Source organism: Martes martes (genome assembly GCF_963455335.1).
Source record: "Martes martes genome assembly, chromosome: 14".
Lineage (NCBI taxonomy): Eukaryota > Metazoa > Chordata > Mammalia > Carnivora > Mustelidae > Martes > Martes martes.
The window spans coordinates 52,266,183-52,283,199 of record NC_137902.1 but is presented as its reverse complement, the minus strand read 5'-3'; the positions used below and the strand labels follow the sequence as shown (position 1 = coordinate 52,283,199).

At 37.4% G+C, this 17,017-nt stretch overlaps 1 protein-coding gene across 3 annotated transcripts in view; it reads left to right on the top strand.

Moving 5' to 3' along the window:
- The first annotated feature begins 12 nt into the window (after positions 1-12).
- ADK (adenosine kinase) overlaps positions 13-17,017 on the top strand; it is a 523,602-nt gene continuing 506,597 nt past the window's right edge. For 2 of the 3 annotated variants that reach the window (XM_080822506.1, XM_080822503.1), the window contains exon 1: positions 13-227. In XM_080822506.1, the coding sequence (XP_080678632.1) occupies positions 163-227 (65 nt within the window). In that variant the 5' untranslated portion in view covers positions 13-162. Of the gene's footprint in view, positions 228-4,443; positions 4,934-17,017 lie in introns of those variants that run through there. The other variant, XM_080822505.1, reaches the window with a different exon arrangement.

The following is a 17,017-nucleotide window of genomic DNA, read 5'->3' as shown; positions in this document are numbered from 1 at the left end:
AGGGGCTGGGCCAATGGCTGTGGAAGGGAGAGACACCGAGTGGAAAGAGTCAGGAGAGGCGGGGTTCGGGGAGAAAGAGGCGGTGATAAAGGGAGGAGATGGGGTCAAAGAGCAGAAGGGGTGGGGCGCACACCAGAGCCTAAGTGGGGTGGGAGCACGAAGATGGCTGCGGCCGAAGAGGAGCCGAAACCCAAAAAGCTGAAGGTGGAGGCGCCCCGAGCGCTGAGGTGAGCGCTACTCGACGTAGGGTGGAGGGTGACGGCGCCCGTAGCTAACCAGGGCCCACGTGGGGTTGCGCGGGTCTGCCAGCGAATGGTGTTCTCGCTGCCGGCGTGGGGCCAACGCGCAAGGACCGGCTGCTCGGGGATCTGTCCACAAGGCTGTGACCTTTCGCCCGGCGCCAGCCCAGTTTGGTCGAATAGCTGCCTGCTCCGGAGCGGTTCCGGCTGCTCTTGGCCAATCAGAACGCCGGCTTGGGGAGAACCTAGCCGCCTATGGGCAGGCTCGGGGCGCCACGTGGGAGCTTTCTCCTGGCTGGGCTGGTGTGACCCTGGAGGACCAGACCCGACCAGAGCAGAGTCCACTGCTGCCGCCTTCTATTCCCTGGGGCGGGTGGCCTGGGGGTGAACGAGGAGGAGGCCCTGCGACTGCTCTATCGTGGGGCGAAGACAAAATTCTTGGGGATTTTTCGTAAAGGGCGCCTTGACCTTCCTTTTGTACATATTCTGAAAGTTGACACCTTTGAAGACCCTCTGCAGGGACCCAGATACCCCGCCTCCGAGGCTTTGCGGGGGCGGAATTTGGTTGAACAGATAGGAAATGTTGATTTTTCTTTTGTTCTTTGCACTTTTTGGCAGCAGTTGAAACAGTTCTGCTCCAAACACCGACTTGCCTCACGTGTGATGTTGCAACTTACAAAAATTGTTAAAGTATTCTCTCCTAATAAGTGTAATGTACAACATGCACAGTCCTGGATGATTTTGAAATGTTTGTTGGAAGACATTGATTTTTCTATCTAAAAATAGACATAAATTGATTTAAAAGTATTGGTATGTTTCTTGATGATACAAGTCTATTTTTCCCAACATCATCCGTCTTCACCCCCGGAAAGAATGAAGCTTTCATAAATGAAAAGAAAAGGTCAGTTAGGGCCCTGGTCGTGTTTTCATGCTGTTTTGAATGGATGGTGGTCAAATCCCTGCCAGTGCCTTTAATGTATTCCTACTACCCTTAATTAGTATGCTTACCTTATAAAAAAAATAAATTTTTTCTTATGACAACTCAGGATGTTTTATTTTTACTTTAAGGTTTCAATCCATAGAGTAAATAAAGCACAGGCTTTTTGAATCAGACCTACCTGGGTTCAAGGCATTTGCTTTCCCTCTTTGTACATTATTAGAGTTATTTCTTTAAAATTACATCCTTCACAAAGTTTCCTCTACCAATTTGGAAGACAGATGTAACTTTTCCCCACTATCCCACTAAACATATGGCCCTTAGATTTTCCCTTATGCTAATTCATTTTCAGAACACTTTCCTGTTTTACAAATGAGGAAATTGAAGCCTAAATGAAATAATTAGTTAAGGAAATATGAATCCAGAGTGGGTGAAAGTCCATTCTTTGACTCTACTGTTTCTACTTTTATATAACCACCCAAGAAACACTTCTCTCTGCTTATGTATCCTTAAAAACAATGATAATAATGTTTAATACTTACATATGTATCAGGCACCGTTTCAGCAGTTTACCTATTTTAACTCATTCAATCCCACAACAACCTTAGAAGGCAGGTACCATAATTATCTTCATTTTACCAAGGAGGAAACACTGATAGAGATGTTGTTGATGAAGCGTCACCCATCTAGTAAGTGATGGTGTTGGGATTTTGATCCAGGTAGTCTGATTCCAGGTCTGTGGTCTTAATTACCATGCTATACTTAACTAACCTCAAACAGTTATCCAAAAACTCTTGTGAACTGTTAAGTCAATTTTTGTTTCTCTACTTTTGCTTATTTTTTTTTGTTAATGTACATAACTTTTTCTGTTGTTGCAACATATAGGCATATCATATTTAATTTTAAATATACAGAATCTTAAATATACAGAATGCATCATATGTGTCATTAGTGTTTACTTAAAACTTACGGAAGTCCTGAGGTGCCTGGCTGGCTCAGTCGTTAGAGCAAGTGACTCTTGACCTCAGGGTCATGAGTGCAAACTCCATGTTGGGCAAAGAGCTTACTTAAAAACAAAGACTTGGAAACTCTTTATATAAACTCATTTTATATCATATCTGCTTAGGGCCACTTGTAACATGAAGTTAAAAGATTAGACGCTTGAATACTTGAACAAATCTCTTAATTTTGTGTAAAGACCTTTTGGGATTAGCTATTCCTACTTTTATTATATTTGGCTTTAAGGGTTGCAGTGTGATAATGCCCTGAGTGGTTGGCCTGAATGCATTATCTATGATGACTGGCTTGACAGTTAAAGGACTAGCTACCAGTTTTGGTTGATTTTTAAGGGGAATGGCTTATAAAGCCTAAGCAAAATTTAATGTGTAGAATCAATCAGTGGGGAAAAAATAAATGTATGAGACATGTTGTAGATGTCAGGTAAAGGACTTAGGACTTTGAGAATTTCAGTTAGCTCTAGGGTAGTAGTTTTCAACCAGGTGAAATTTTGCTTCCTAGGAGACATTTAGCAACGTCTGGAGACATTTTGGTAGGGTGTGCTACTGGCACCTAGTAAGCAGAGTTGAAAGGATGCTGCTTAACTTTCTGCAGTGAAAAAAACAAAAACAAAAAAGCAAAAAAACCCCAACTTTCTGCAGCGTACAGGAAGCTCCCTAGAACAATAAAGAATTATCTAGCCAAAATTAACAACAGTGTTGAGATAGGACAAAACTGCTCTAAGGGAGAGCATCTGACAAGTTTAGCCTCCCTTTTTCAAATACCCATTATTTTTCTATATCAGATTGCTTTTCACGTTGTAGTAGTTACTAAAGTTGCGAAGAAACAAGCAGGCTCTAACATGTTTTCAGGTTGGGATGGGGAACAGAAGGGAACATTAATTGAGTGCCAGACATTTTTATACTAGGTGCCTGTATTAATCTTACCAGCCACCTGTGGGGTAGGTAACAATTGTGTTACAGATGAAGTATTTGAGGCTGAGAGAAGTTGAGAAGCATTTTCAGGAACTGACTCCTAAATGAATATGTTCCATGATGAATACCTGTATTTAGGACCACTTCTTTTCTTTTCTTTCCTTTGGAAATCTCATCCTAGTTCATTTCTCTAGCGGTCACCTCTAAGAGGATCCTGTTCCTTTGAAAGCTTATTGAACACACGCCAAGCCTTTTTTTCAGTCCGTCTTTAAATGGCTGCTATTTTAGGCCTGTTGCTAAAAATTAGGTGCTAAAACATAGAGAGGTAAGATGTAGGTACTATCCTCCTGGTGGGAAAGGAGTAAGGTTTGGGAAAATGATACCTGAGTATTCTGAAAGATGACAAGGAATTAACTAGGTATGAAGTAGGGTATCTGGCTCTATAGGGAAGTTTGTTGGTGGTAGAGATGGGAGAAAACTGTCTCTGTAGGGGAACTACAGATGGTTTGATCTGACTGGAGGAGAAAGTAGAGGACATCCAGGCTTTGTACAGTGGCCATGTACTGGATCATATGTGTGATCTATTGCTACATACTTACTTTTGCAGAACCTAATTTTAACTGTCTGCTGACTGTGTCCTTCGGAGTGTTCTGCTGACCCTTCAAAGCCATATATATCAAACTAAATCTGTCTGTTGTCCTAAATCTGCACCTTCTTCCATGGCTCACTAAATTCTCTTTCTCCAAAGTTTGAAACCTAGGTGTTTGCTTCATTTTCCATTCGCATATAGTTATCAAAGTTGGTCTTGTCTTCTTCAGTAATGTTTCATAAAACCTTTCCTTTTCCATTCCTGCTGCTACCACCCAAGCATAGATTTTATCTTGCTTCGACTTTTTTGGCTTCCCAACTAGTCTCTCTACCTCCAGTGTCAAGTTCTTCCTAATCTTCTTCAGGCATAGCTCTACTTGTTCATCATAACAAATACTTGTAAGCTCTGAAGTTGATGTTAGGAGGGGTTGAATCCCAAGAGCCTAGTTCACAATTCTCTGACATTAGCAAATAAAGATCATTCCAGGTCATGACTTTAGTGATATTAAAAAGAAAACAAACTGCTATTTTCCAATCTGCAAATATTGAGCTTTTCTCAAATTATTGCTTCCTAACCATTTAACTTCCCTGGATTCCTTTTATTTTTTCCATGTGTGTTCTACCTCACTATGGACCCTGTGTTTTAAAATTGCATAGTAAATACAGGCAGAAAAGTCTGTATCTTAGGTGACCAAGTAACAGTTTTAGTACCCCTTTCTTCTAAAACACATTTTTTTTTCTCTTTCAGAAAATTCTCTGGAAGATGATTTTTACACACTGAGCACACTGTTCCAGGAGTGGTCTGTTGTGAGGATTAATTGAGAATATATGCAGACTGGAAAGGAACAAGGATGATCATGTGTCCCTAGTGTTTTACACAGTGCTCAGTCCTTAGGAGCTGTTCACTTAATGTTTGTTGAATGAATTATTAGTACAGCATAGAGTGGAACTGAAAACCTTCACTTTTTTAGACCCTGTATTTTTAATAACGCAGCCTAAAATTGAAGTTGGAGGCTCTTTTTTGGGTGATACTACATGCTGTTCCTTATATTCACAAATGTAATCCTTTAAGATTAAGGCTTTGGACTACCAAGGAAAGTGGAAAACAAGGTCTCCTGAGGTACTTTTCATGGATGTCAAAATAAGTTGCTTTCCTGGACATTATATACTAGGACAGAGTGAGGGAGGTGGAGAGAGAGCCATGGGAAAGCCTGTACGGATGGTCCTGGGTGACTAGGGTAAGTATGAAATTCTTAGAGCTCAGGGAAAGTGGAAAGGGCTCTAAGAAAAAAGATAGGCATTGAAAACTGTTTCTCATTTTAGGTATAGGTCTAGACTGGCCAACACTAAATAAAACATGAGGCTGATATGCTGTTTTTACCTGGAATATGGCTCCACTTCCCTTCCATCAGTGAAAATCCTGCCTGTGTGCAAAATGTTACAGTTAAGTGCGTAAGAGAGAGAGAATCAGAATTATACAGAGCATTTTAATCAGGGTGGAAATCAGTAGAGCCGTGATTAAGAGCATGGTCTCCGGAATCCGACATCTGGTTTGACTCTTGGTCCTTCCTAGCTGGTGATCTTGGAATAGTTCCTTACTGGCCTCTGCCTCTGTTTTCTCATCATCCATGAAATGAGTATAATAATAGTACCTACTTCAAAACATTGTTGAGTTCATGAGAAAATAAATATAAAATTGGTGGCTCGTAAGTCTTCAATAAATGTTAGCTATTATTACTATGGTACTGTTTATTCTACTGTCCACCCCCCTACTCTGCTCCAGATGCAGCAATTTCAAATTAAAAAAGAAAGCAAAAATAAAGGTATATTGGAGAATAAGATAAACATCTCCAGGGACTAACACAGAAATGAAACATGCAATTAGACTCTGGCTTCAGGAGCTGGTGGAAATAACTGTGCAAGGGAACTGGAGTCATACAATGGATGAAACTAGGGGCTTGGCGGAGCTAAATGAAAAGAAGGCTGAGCACCTCTGCTCCTGGGTATTGCTCTAAGAAGCTGTGGACCTGAAGAGGTGGCACAGAAATGGCTGAGCTGCCAGATGGCTCAGAGTTGGGAACTGTAATTTCCACACTATCATGTGCTTCAAGAGCACCAAGCTTGGAGGTCATGTGATCTGGAAGAAGGGTGACGTATCTCAAACCACCAGAAAAAAGGAAGGGAAAGTTTGAGCCTGCAAACATAATGAAGGAAAGAACATTATTTAGAAAATAAGCACAACAATCAGGAGGTAAATTCACTCAAAATCTAATGGAATTACTCACCAATTTCATAAATCCTTAAAAAGGTAAAATAGTAGCTTTTAAAAAACTTGGTATGAACAAAAAGTAAATATGAAATAAATAGCTATGTAAAAGAGTAAATGGAGTTACTGAAATTAAAACAAAAACTAGGTTGATCAAACATATTTTAAGGGAAAATTAGTGAGTTGGAAGATAGTACTGAATAATTCACCCAGATGTAGCAAAGAGAAATAAAGAGGAATAAAGAGATACGAATATAAATTGAGAGGCAACAACTTAACATCTAACTGGGTATCCTAAAAAGAGAAACAAGTGTAAATGGTAGAGAGGATATATTCGAAGAGATGACAGCTGAGAATTTTTCCAGACTTTTAAGATCAGTATTCTCAGGTTGAAAGGGTATTCCATATACACAGTAAGGTAAAAACAAAAATCCATACTAAAATTATAGAGATTTTGATCCTAATTATTAATGTGTATAGAAAGAATCTGAACATTTAGACAACACCAAACATTTAATAGTAGTTATCTCTATGTGGAAGGATTGTGATTATTTTTGTTTTCTTTATTTTTATTTTTTTTGGTATTTTCCAACTTTCCTATACTGCATGTGTGTGCATATTGGGATTCAGGACTTTAAGCTGGAGAAATGATGTACACTAAATCTTGGGTGAGAAACTATATGCACTAAATAGGTATCTTGGGTGAATGCTAAGTGGCTAGATATTACCATTACAGAATGCAACTCTGGGATACTAGTAGATCGGGATTATAAAATAAGTAGTAGTATGATTTTATTATAGATTATAATCTTTTCATCTATATATCTGAAATTCCAAAAGCTCTGAAAACTGGAAGTTTTTAAAAAAGTTTGAGATGAATTAACTTGTCAGCAAAACTTGATATGAAGCTCTTTGTAGTGTTTATCTGTCTTATACAAATGTGTATGTTTTGTAGAAATGTTAATCTGTTTGTTAATGGCATGCTGCATGATGCTCTGGGTGGTTTACAAAACAGTATTATCTTCCTAAAAGCTGTAAAATTTGGAGTCTCATAAAATTCTGGCCCTAGAATATATCTTGCTCAAGTAAGTCAGCTAAAGGATTGGGGAACCTTTATTAAAATTTTTAATTGCTTTTAAAAGTTTGGTATTGTTCAGAAACATTAAGTTCTCATCAGTCAGTTACTGTATTTTTCCTGAGGTTCCCATTCTACACATTTATGATTTTAAATAGATGTTTATTTCAAAGATCTCTTTTATAATACTAAAATAATATATAAGATATATTACATATAATATATAATAATATAGTCTTTCATAATACTGGTGCTGATTATGTCATTGACTTATTAGACTTTTCTTCTCTAATACTGACTGATGGAAGATTTTTCTGCAACTTCTGGACCTCAAGATTTGAAACGCTTATTTCACTGAAGTAGCCTCATAGACTGAAGTTTCACATACTGCTTGAAAAAGATACTTTTTGAATATTTTCCAAAGCTGATTTAAAGTTGTTGCTCTTACATGTTTTATTTCTGATGTTTTTGCTTGTACTTGTTTGTACTTGTGGCCTTGGATGATTTGTGTTCATCTAGAGAGTAGTGTTAATTAGCTTTCAGCATAAGAACATTGGCCAGGGGCACGTGGGTGGCCGAGTCAGTTACGTTTGCCTTCAGCTCAGTTCATGATCCCAGGAACCAAGTTCCTGGGATCTAGTCCTGCATCAGGGCTCCCTGCTCAGTGCGGAGTCTGCTACTTCCTCTCCCACTGCTCCTTTTCTCTGCTCATGCGTGCTCTCTTTCTCTCTCTCTCAAAATAAATAAAATCTCAAAAAAAAAAAAAAAAAGAACATCTGAACATGCGAATTTCCATTTGCATTTTGGCTTTCATTGCATGCATGCTGATTTCAGTATCTTTTCTAGAATAGAGTAAGAAAGTCTGTACAGCAATTTTTGTGTAAGAAATTCTTACCTTCTCAAGGCACATCAGTTTGGTTGCTTGTAACAATGGACTCTGGCTGTTTAGCCACATTTAATTACTAGTAAATCCTGCTATTTTGCTGTTACCTGCAAATGCAGGATTATAGATATGAAGGTAGCTGATGATCATTTATCACTCACAAAATTAGGAATGATTAGAAATGATATCGAAGTGATTACTTGGCTATTTGTCTTCTAGAGGCTGAGGTTGGACTTTATCAGTGCATCCCTAGTAGAACAATTTCTAGGTCTTTAAGAGACTCAGTTAACGTAACTGGAAACTCCAGCCAAATAGAACTCATTCTAGGAATGCATCTCTTGCCTCCATAATAATAGGGTATATTGGATTTCTCACATAAGCCATCTTAATGTAACAAGAAAGATGGCATTTCTCAGCCCCAAGACAAAATCTCCTGAGCCCAGTGGAAGGGATTTTCCACATCCGTGTATCAGTTTTGAAAATACTTTGATTGGAACTGTCTGGGTTACATACCCACTATTGAGCCAGTTACTTTATCAGGGGTGGAGATTTTGGCCAGCCTTGGATATATTCTTCCTCCTCTTCCTGTGTGTCGCGTGTGCCTGCGTGGGTGTGGGTGTGTGTGTGAGCCTGTGGTGTTTGTATGTATGGGCTAGTTTATGGAGTTCAGGGAGACACTCTAATCAATAACTCCACCAGTGCTGTCATTCCTTCAGCATGAGAAAAATCCATAGCATAGAAAAACCCATTTCTATAGCATGTATAGAAAATATCTGTGAAAACAAAGGAATCACCCACCTATTGATAATCTCATTCCTAAGGGTCTAGCCAAAGTGTGTGTCTTCTTTTTAAAACTCTCCTAATCATCCAGCTTGGAAACGCCTCCTCTGGCTGTTTGTAGTTTATACTTTGCATTATTGCTGTGCATAATGTACATGTTTTATCTCGCTTACTGCTGCTTGAAGTCAGGAAGCTAGTTGAGTAACTCTTAGTGCCTCATAATTAATTACTTAATTGCAATATAACAGGCTCTAAACTTTTGTTGAATAAATGAATTCTAGAAGATATTTTATGATTATGTTTGTAGTACTCACTATTGCAAAATGGATTCATGTATTAGCGGTAAATTCTTACCTATTTCTAAGAGTTGATAGACTCCTTACTGAGAACACTTGACGGTTTTTGGACCTTTTATTTTTCTTGTTATATGTACTGAGCTTTGTTCAAAAGAAATCTTATAGTGCAGGACAGTAGAGGCAAGAGGTGCACTCTTAGACTGCGTTTCTATTCTTTCTGGTGACCATAGTGAACTTTGACTATAATAATAATTTCTTGCATTTGTTCATGGGGAAAATTCCTTCAAAAGTAAAAAAATATATACTTCTGCATAAACAGTAACATTTTATTAAGGCTCTGTGGTCAGTGTTTTCTTTCTTTTTTAAATACAGAATTGCTTATTTGGCAGAGGAATACTCTTTTCTGAAGAGTAAATTTACTAAGATATCAGTTGCCTATCAGAATGATTAATCTTTTTCCTTTGGGTTAACAAGTCCTTAATTAGTGATACTACTTGCAGTGTAATCAGAACCCCAATTGCTAACTCTATTGTTAGGAATACTGTTCTTAATTTTGTAGCGTATCATGTAACATAATGTACTGTGTAACAATGGGTAATACCACAAAATTGGTCTTTTAAAAAGGTCTGTCTCTGTTGACTCATCTAGGAGGGGTCATTTAAAAACAAAATATAGCAAAAGAATGAAATTCAGACGTCTTAGGTTTTCTCAAATTCCGTTAAGCTTGATATAGCAATATAAACTGTTTTACTCCCTGAGCCCTAGAGCTGAAGTCTGAAAAACCATGTAAGTTTTTGAGTAAACAAATTGAAATACAGGAAAATTATTTTCTTCAAAAATAAACAGTTAAAATATGTTGTCTTTGAAGTTAACCACATTAGAGATTTGAACATTTTCTTGTTTTATAGGCATGACTGAGAGAAGTCTTGGGTTCCTCCTAAAATAGAGTTTTTCAGAAGTTGTTTTTCCTAAAGAGAGATGAGACCTTAGTTATCATTTTTAGTTTTTAATTTTGTTGAAGATTAAAGCTGTTAAGCTGTAGAAGTGTTAAGGCTTACACCCTCAATTCTGTCTCTGTTCTCACACACTCAGGATGAACTGACTATATTCCATTTTAGTATGGGATGGCATGTTAACGCACATGAAAGTATACTGACAAAATTCTACTTTGTCTTGTGTATTTTACTTAGCACTTTCTTATCCAAATGTATAAAACTGGGTAGTTATACTTGAATTCAGTAAGTAGTACTCAATGTTTAGTATTGAAATAATATTTTAGTAAAAACGAAAGGAAAAGATTTGTCTTTCTTGGGGGTGTGTGGGGGGGGAGTATAGGTTCTTCTCTCTGTGGTAGGTTTGACTTCCTTGGGTCTTTCCCTATGTATGAATATTGTAGGGATGCTCTGTAGAAAAATATGTAAACTTCTAGATATACACTCACAGATCCTTAGAATTGGGAGAGATACTAAGTTTTCTTGGCCCAGCCTACTACATGAGGCAGGAATCCCTTCTTTAGCAGTCCTCTTCCTCTACTTGTGTACCATTCCTCCCCTCGATTAAGCACAAATAAGGGAAGAGGAGTACATTTTTCCACTAATGGAAACGCATAGACACCAGAGACCTTTGACTTATTGAAGCTTGAGTAAACTACATTCCTGAGAAGATTTGCTAATACCCTGTAGATACCAAGTCCAATTCAGAGCTCTTTAAATGATCTGTTGACCAAGATGTTGCATCTTTACACTCTTAGAACAGGTCTATACTCATTAGCAGGCTCTCTAGCCTTTCCCTTTGAGAAGCTCTTCCTTTTTAGAAGTGTTTCCAGAGACTGATGGAAAATGCTGATGGGAGTGGGGGTAGGAACAGGGGTGGGAGGTGATGACTGAGTCCAAATTCCCCGGTAGTGTGCTAACTCCCAGAAGTACCTGGGATTTCCTGCAAATTATGGAGTTGGGATGTGAAAACATTAACATATCTCAGCCAAGATGTGCCTCTGAAATTTTAATTTACAATTTCATGTGATTTTTAGAAACTCTTTGAACATGTTTTAGAATATTTAGATTGTTAGTGCCTGATGAGGTACTTAAAATCAGTCTAATATTTACATTGTACAGTTGAGAGAATTGAAGCCCAGAGAGGTTAACTGATACCAGGAAGGTAACACAGCTAGTTACTTAAAGGTATGAAGTATTTGAGTTGAGATTTGATCTCAAGTGATAGAACATTCCATTGTATTTATCCTCTGGAACAAGAAATGAAGTATCTGTTTTCTTTGAAGTTTTTTGTTTGTTTTGAGATAAAAATAACATATTTAAAGATTTTATCAGATGCTTTCCCTTACCTTTTCTTACTGATCCTCACATGAAGGTAACAGTCTTTACTGAGAAAATCGACACAGAGAAGTTAAGATTTCCTAAGTAGTGAGCTCTCAATTCACACGCAGGACCTAGGACTCACATTTCTTGCTGTTTACATTATACTTACAAAGCTGTAGATTGAGAACTTGTCAAAGTGAATTCTGTGTGTGCTATAAAAGCACACTATTTATTTATTTATTTATTTTTTAAATTTTTATTTTTTTTTAAAGATTTTGTTTATTCATTTGACAGACAGAGATCACAAGTAGGCAGAGAGGCAGGCAGAGAGAGAGGAAGGGAAGCAGGCTTCCTGCAGAGCAGACAGCCCGACAAGGGGCTCGATCCCAGGACCCTGAGATCATGACCTGAGCCGAAGGCAGAGGCTTTAACCCACTGAGCCACCCAGGCGCCCCAAAAGCACACTATTTAAATAAATTCTGTGGCACTGTGTTTAGTAACCTTGTTTAGATTTTATTCTTTATTTCTCTTTGCTACATCTGGGTGAATTATTGACACATATGTAGCCCTTTCCCCCCTCTCCTCCAAGAATAAATACTGTATTCCCTTGTGGGATATACTTAATGGTATGCTTTGCAAATGGATTAACTCCTTGAACTTGAATTCTGAGCAGATTTCTAATTAAAAAGCCTTGAGCAAACCAATTTTGCTTATGTCTAAGAGTTAAAATGTTCAGTTAAGAGAGCAATTTCTTTTTTTTTTTTAAAGATTTTATTTATTTATTTGAAAGATAGAGATCACAAGTAGATGGAGAGGCAGGCAGAGAGAGAGAGGAGGAAGCAGGCTCCCTGCTGAGCAGAGAGGCCGATGTGGGACTCGATCCCAGGACGCTGGGAACATGACCTGAGCCGAAGGCAGAGGCTTTAATCCACTGAGCCACCCAGGCGCCCCAAGAGAGCAATTTCTAATAAGTTTTAATATACTTTGGAGATTTTGCACTTTCCCGTTATTAATAATTTCAATCTTATCTTTAGCATTATCAATTATTATAATATGAGATAGCTATTATTGGTTAGAAAGTTTAATATGCCCAAGATTATACAGTTAATGAGTGGCAGAGATAGGATTCAAACCTGAATCTGTTTTATTAAAGATTTTTCATAATTAGCTATAATATTCAGATATTATATAACCAACAGCAACAGAAATCATTGGTGACTTGTATGATTAAAAAAATTAAGCACACCCTTTGCTTCAAAAAGTAGTCCTACATTATACATGAAAAAAGTACTAGCAATCCTCTAAAAAGCTGTTAATCTTTTAATACTATTAGTAATTTGAAATCATATGAAAATGTTCTACCAGATCTGAGATGGTAGCAATGAGACCACCTTTTCATTAAAAATAAACTGCAGTCATGATTAGCCTTGGACCTATATAAATAATCATAAAGGCAACCTTTTAAAAGAAATGAAATGTTCTGTTAGTCTACTTTTAAGAATAGGACCACAGCATTTCATTAAATTCAAATGATATTTAAAAACCTCAATTTCATAATGCTTGATAATCATAGGAAAAAGGAAGTGGGGGGAGGGTAATAGAGATCTGTGAACAAGAAGGGGGGGGGGATAAAAGGAGGTGATAAAAAAGAAAAAGACTCAATTCCGTTTAGCTATTTCTGATTTCTGTATAACTTCTAACCTCCGATACCTCATCTTTTCAGCTTTTCACTCCTCTCTGAGCTGTGAATGAGAGTTTGTGAGAAACTTCTTGTTATGAACTGGGTGCTATTAAGGTTTTTGTCTAGCTTTGTGTATGCACCTGTGAAGTGAGTAGTATAGATTAAAATGCTTTTCAAACTACATCATGTGTCAGTTTGGTTGTAGCACAATTGATATTTTATAAAAGGAAAATAGAATAGAAAATATCAGTGCATTGAATATGGTAAGCATTAGTATTGCTTTGTGAAACATTGTTCAATTAGGTATAAGTATAGCATACTAGGTTGCAATACAAAATACGTTTTTCACAGTGAGTTTGGTTTTCTATCCCAAAATTTAGTGGCTTAAAATAACAACCATTTTATTAGAGTTCATGGGTCAGGAATTCAGACATGGTTTCGCTAATTGAGTCTTCTGCTGTGTGTGGTATTGACTAGGATCTCTTGGAGGTATTTAGCTGACAACAGGTCTGGTCTGGAGTGTTTGGATTGTCCTTACTTGTCTGATGCTTTGTTGAGGATGGCTGGAAAGCCTGGCTCAACCCTGCTTCTCTTCCTCTCCATGCAGTTTGTGAACCTCTGCGTGTGGTTTCTTCAGCCTCTTAGTTGGGTTTCTTAACTGGCAGTTCAGGGGTCCAAGAGACGAAGACAGAAGCTGGCAGACCTCTTAAGGATAGCCTGGAATCTGTTACAGCATCACTTCTATACCCATTGGTCAGAGGAGTCATAGGCTAGCCCAAGTTCAAGGAGAGGGGCATAAACTCTTGTCTCCAGGAAACTGAGGCCTTCTTAATCTGCTACAATTATGGTAAAATAATTTTGGAAAACATGACTGAATTATATTTCCAAGCTTTTAATTCTGTTATTGCCCCTTGAGAGATGATTACTTTTTATAGTCCCCCCTTCCCCATTGGAAAATATGTCTAGTTTTGGTTTCAAAGTTCAGAATTTAATTTAAATGTATATATTATTTTTCCATGAAATACTGAGTGTTTTTGCTTTTTGAAGAAATGATTTAGATTCAGAAATTTCTGTGAAGTCTTAAGTTTGCTATCTGACACTGCCGAAAAAGTCTATTTGGTATGCAAAAGGAGCTGCCTTCTTACAATGTCTAAAGATTACATTTGGGTTTAATAACTCCTTTCACATACAGACTGTCTGAGGCTGTTATGTTTCTGTTGAAAACAGAAAGAGTGAGAAATCTGCTTCTGTTGCCCACACACATTCCATACTTTTCAGTAAAGAAAACAAAAACGTTGAATAAAAGAAAATGTTAGAAAACCATTCAATATTTATAAAGCAACCAAGTAGAAATGATTATTTCTTAGGACAGTTTTCAGATAAAACTGCATATTCAATTTGAGACCATATTTATTTTTACTGTTACAAAGAAAATGGTAGGGACTCAGAGTTAGTAAAATGGTATACTTAGGGGCTATATAAGTAAATTTGTTTTGGAACCTTTTGTGAATATTTGTGATTTCAATTTTTGGAGTCTTAAAAGATCTTGATAAGCAAGGCCTCAGTAAGGCCTAACTTAGATTCACATAACTGAATGTCTAGGATGGGGAATTTACTTAGCTTGATAGTAAACTCGGCCACATGCTATTCATTGTGTACCCCTAAATTCTAGAAGAGTGATTAAAACCTGTTTTTTTGTAAAAAATCACTCTTGTGATTTTTTTTTTTTGAGAGAAACTTCTTTTCTTTTCTTTTTTTCTTTTTTTAAAATTAGCATATAATGTATTACTTATTTCAGGGGTACTGGTCTGTGATTCATCAGTCTTCACAATTCACAGCACTCCCCATAGCACATACCCTCTCCAGTGTCCATCACCCAGCCACTTCATCCCTCCTACCCACCTCCCCTCCAGCAACCCTCAGTTTGTTTCCTGAGAGTAAGAGTGTCTTATGGTTTGTCTCTGTCTCTGGTTTTGTCTTGTTTGATTTTTCCCTCCCTTCCTGTATTATCCTCTGTCTTGTTTCTCAAATTCCTTGTATTAGTGTTATCCTATGATAATTGTCTTTCTCTGATTGACTTATTTCGCTTAACATAATACCCTCTAGTTCCATCCTCGTCATTGCAAAAGGCAAGATTTCTTTTTTGATGGCTGCATAATATTCCATTGTTGTATGTATATGTGTGTGTATCTTTTTTTATCTATTCATCTGTTGATGGACATCTATGCTCTTTCCATAGCTTGGCTATTGTGGACATTGATGCTATAAACATTGGGGTGCACGTGCCCCTTTGGATCACTACATTTGTATCTTTAAACTTGAAAATAGAGCTAACTTACAACCCAGCAGTTGCACTACTGGGTATTCATTCTTGTGATTTTGGCAGAAATGAAATTGTGTTTGAAATTTTGTAAAATTAAGAGATCTAAGAAATGATTCTTGGTGTTAATTAGGAGTCTTGGTTAAATTAAAGATTAAAATGGCATTTTCATTCATTCATTAAATAGATTTAATCTATTTAAGCATATATAGGAACAAAGGAAGCAATTTCTGAATAATATTTCAGAAGTTGTTTTAGCTAATCGGGAAGATGTTACTGGATTACTGCATCTTATGGGTGACATCATAGTGTGGTGGTCTGAGATTTGGATATTTATAAAAGTCTCAGACTTACAGCAGACTTTTGGGTTTATTCTAGTGACACTAGGTGTGTACTGTGGTAATTAGCCCCGGTTCTAGAGTCAAACTACTAGAGTTTGGATTTCTGTTCTGTAGTGTGTGACTGGGCAAGTTATTTAACTCAGCCTCAATTTCTTCATCTGTAAAATGGCAATGATAAAACATCTCCTCACATTTGAGAGATAAAGTGGGATAGTACTTGAAAGATACATAGCATGGTGTCTGGGACATACTATGAACTCAGTAACTTTTACTTATTATTCTACTTATATATGTACCTATAGCTGCTAGCAGTTGACTCCGAGAATGATTCCTGTCTTGGGTGTTGTTCAAATAAAACTGCATATTCAATTCTGGACATTTATTTGTAGTCTATCAATAGAAAACAATAGGCACCATGAAGTAAGAAAAATTAGAAGGAAAAATCTGTTTGGCAAGTCTCTATCTCCAATTCTGACCTCTCCCAGAGCTCCAGTCTTCTGAGCTTCTCTTGTGCCTTCTTCATTTTAATAAACAGCACCATTTACTCAGTTTAGTCCAAATTTACTCAATATATTCAAAAATCTAGGAGTTGCTCTTGATTCCTTCCTTTTCCTTAGTCTTTCATATCTAGTGCACCTGCAAGTACTGTCATTCTATCTTTAAAATGTCCATCTTCTTCTGTCTGTCTGCCACTATTATTTGTCAGCTCTATTACTGTAATAGGCTTCTAATTTGGTCTTTCTCCTTTCATGCTCCTGTAGTGCATTCTCTATACAAATACCAAGGGTGATCTTTGGAAACAATTAGATCTTGTTATTTGTCTGTTTAAAACATTAAAACAGGTGTTAAAACAGCGACTTCCTGTCATGCTTATTATAACAAAACAAAAACTTCGTAGGCTCATAGAAGATACCATGATCTGCTTCTTGCTTCAACCACCACATTTCTTCTCTTGCTATCCTTTTTCACATTGCTTTTCTAGCCATCATTTATTTTCTTGCTATCAGTAATGACCTTCCTCCACCTGTCTTTTCCTTGTCATTCCATTTTCTCCTGCTGGAAGCCATCCCAGACTATCTAAAAACCCGTTCTCTACACTGATCTGTTTTTAATTCTGTGCATAGCACTTATGATCATTTGATGTTTTACTGTTGGATTATTCATCCATATACCCTCACTGGAATGTAAAGGCAGTTCATGTTCTTTATTGTAGCTGAATCTCTAAGTCTTTTTTTTTTTTTTTTAAGATTTTATTGGTTTATTTGAAAGAGAGAGACACAGTGAGAGAGGGAGCACAGCAGGGGGAGTGGGAGAGGGGGAAGCAGGCTTCCCGCTAAGCAGGGAGCTCAATGTAGGGCTCAATCC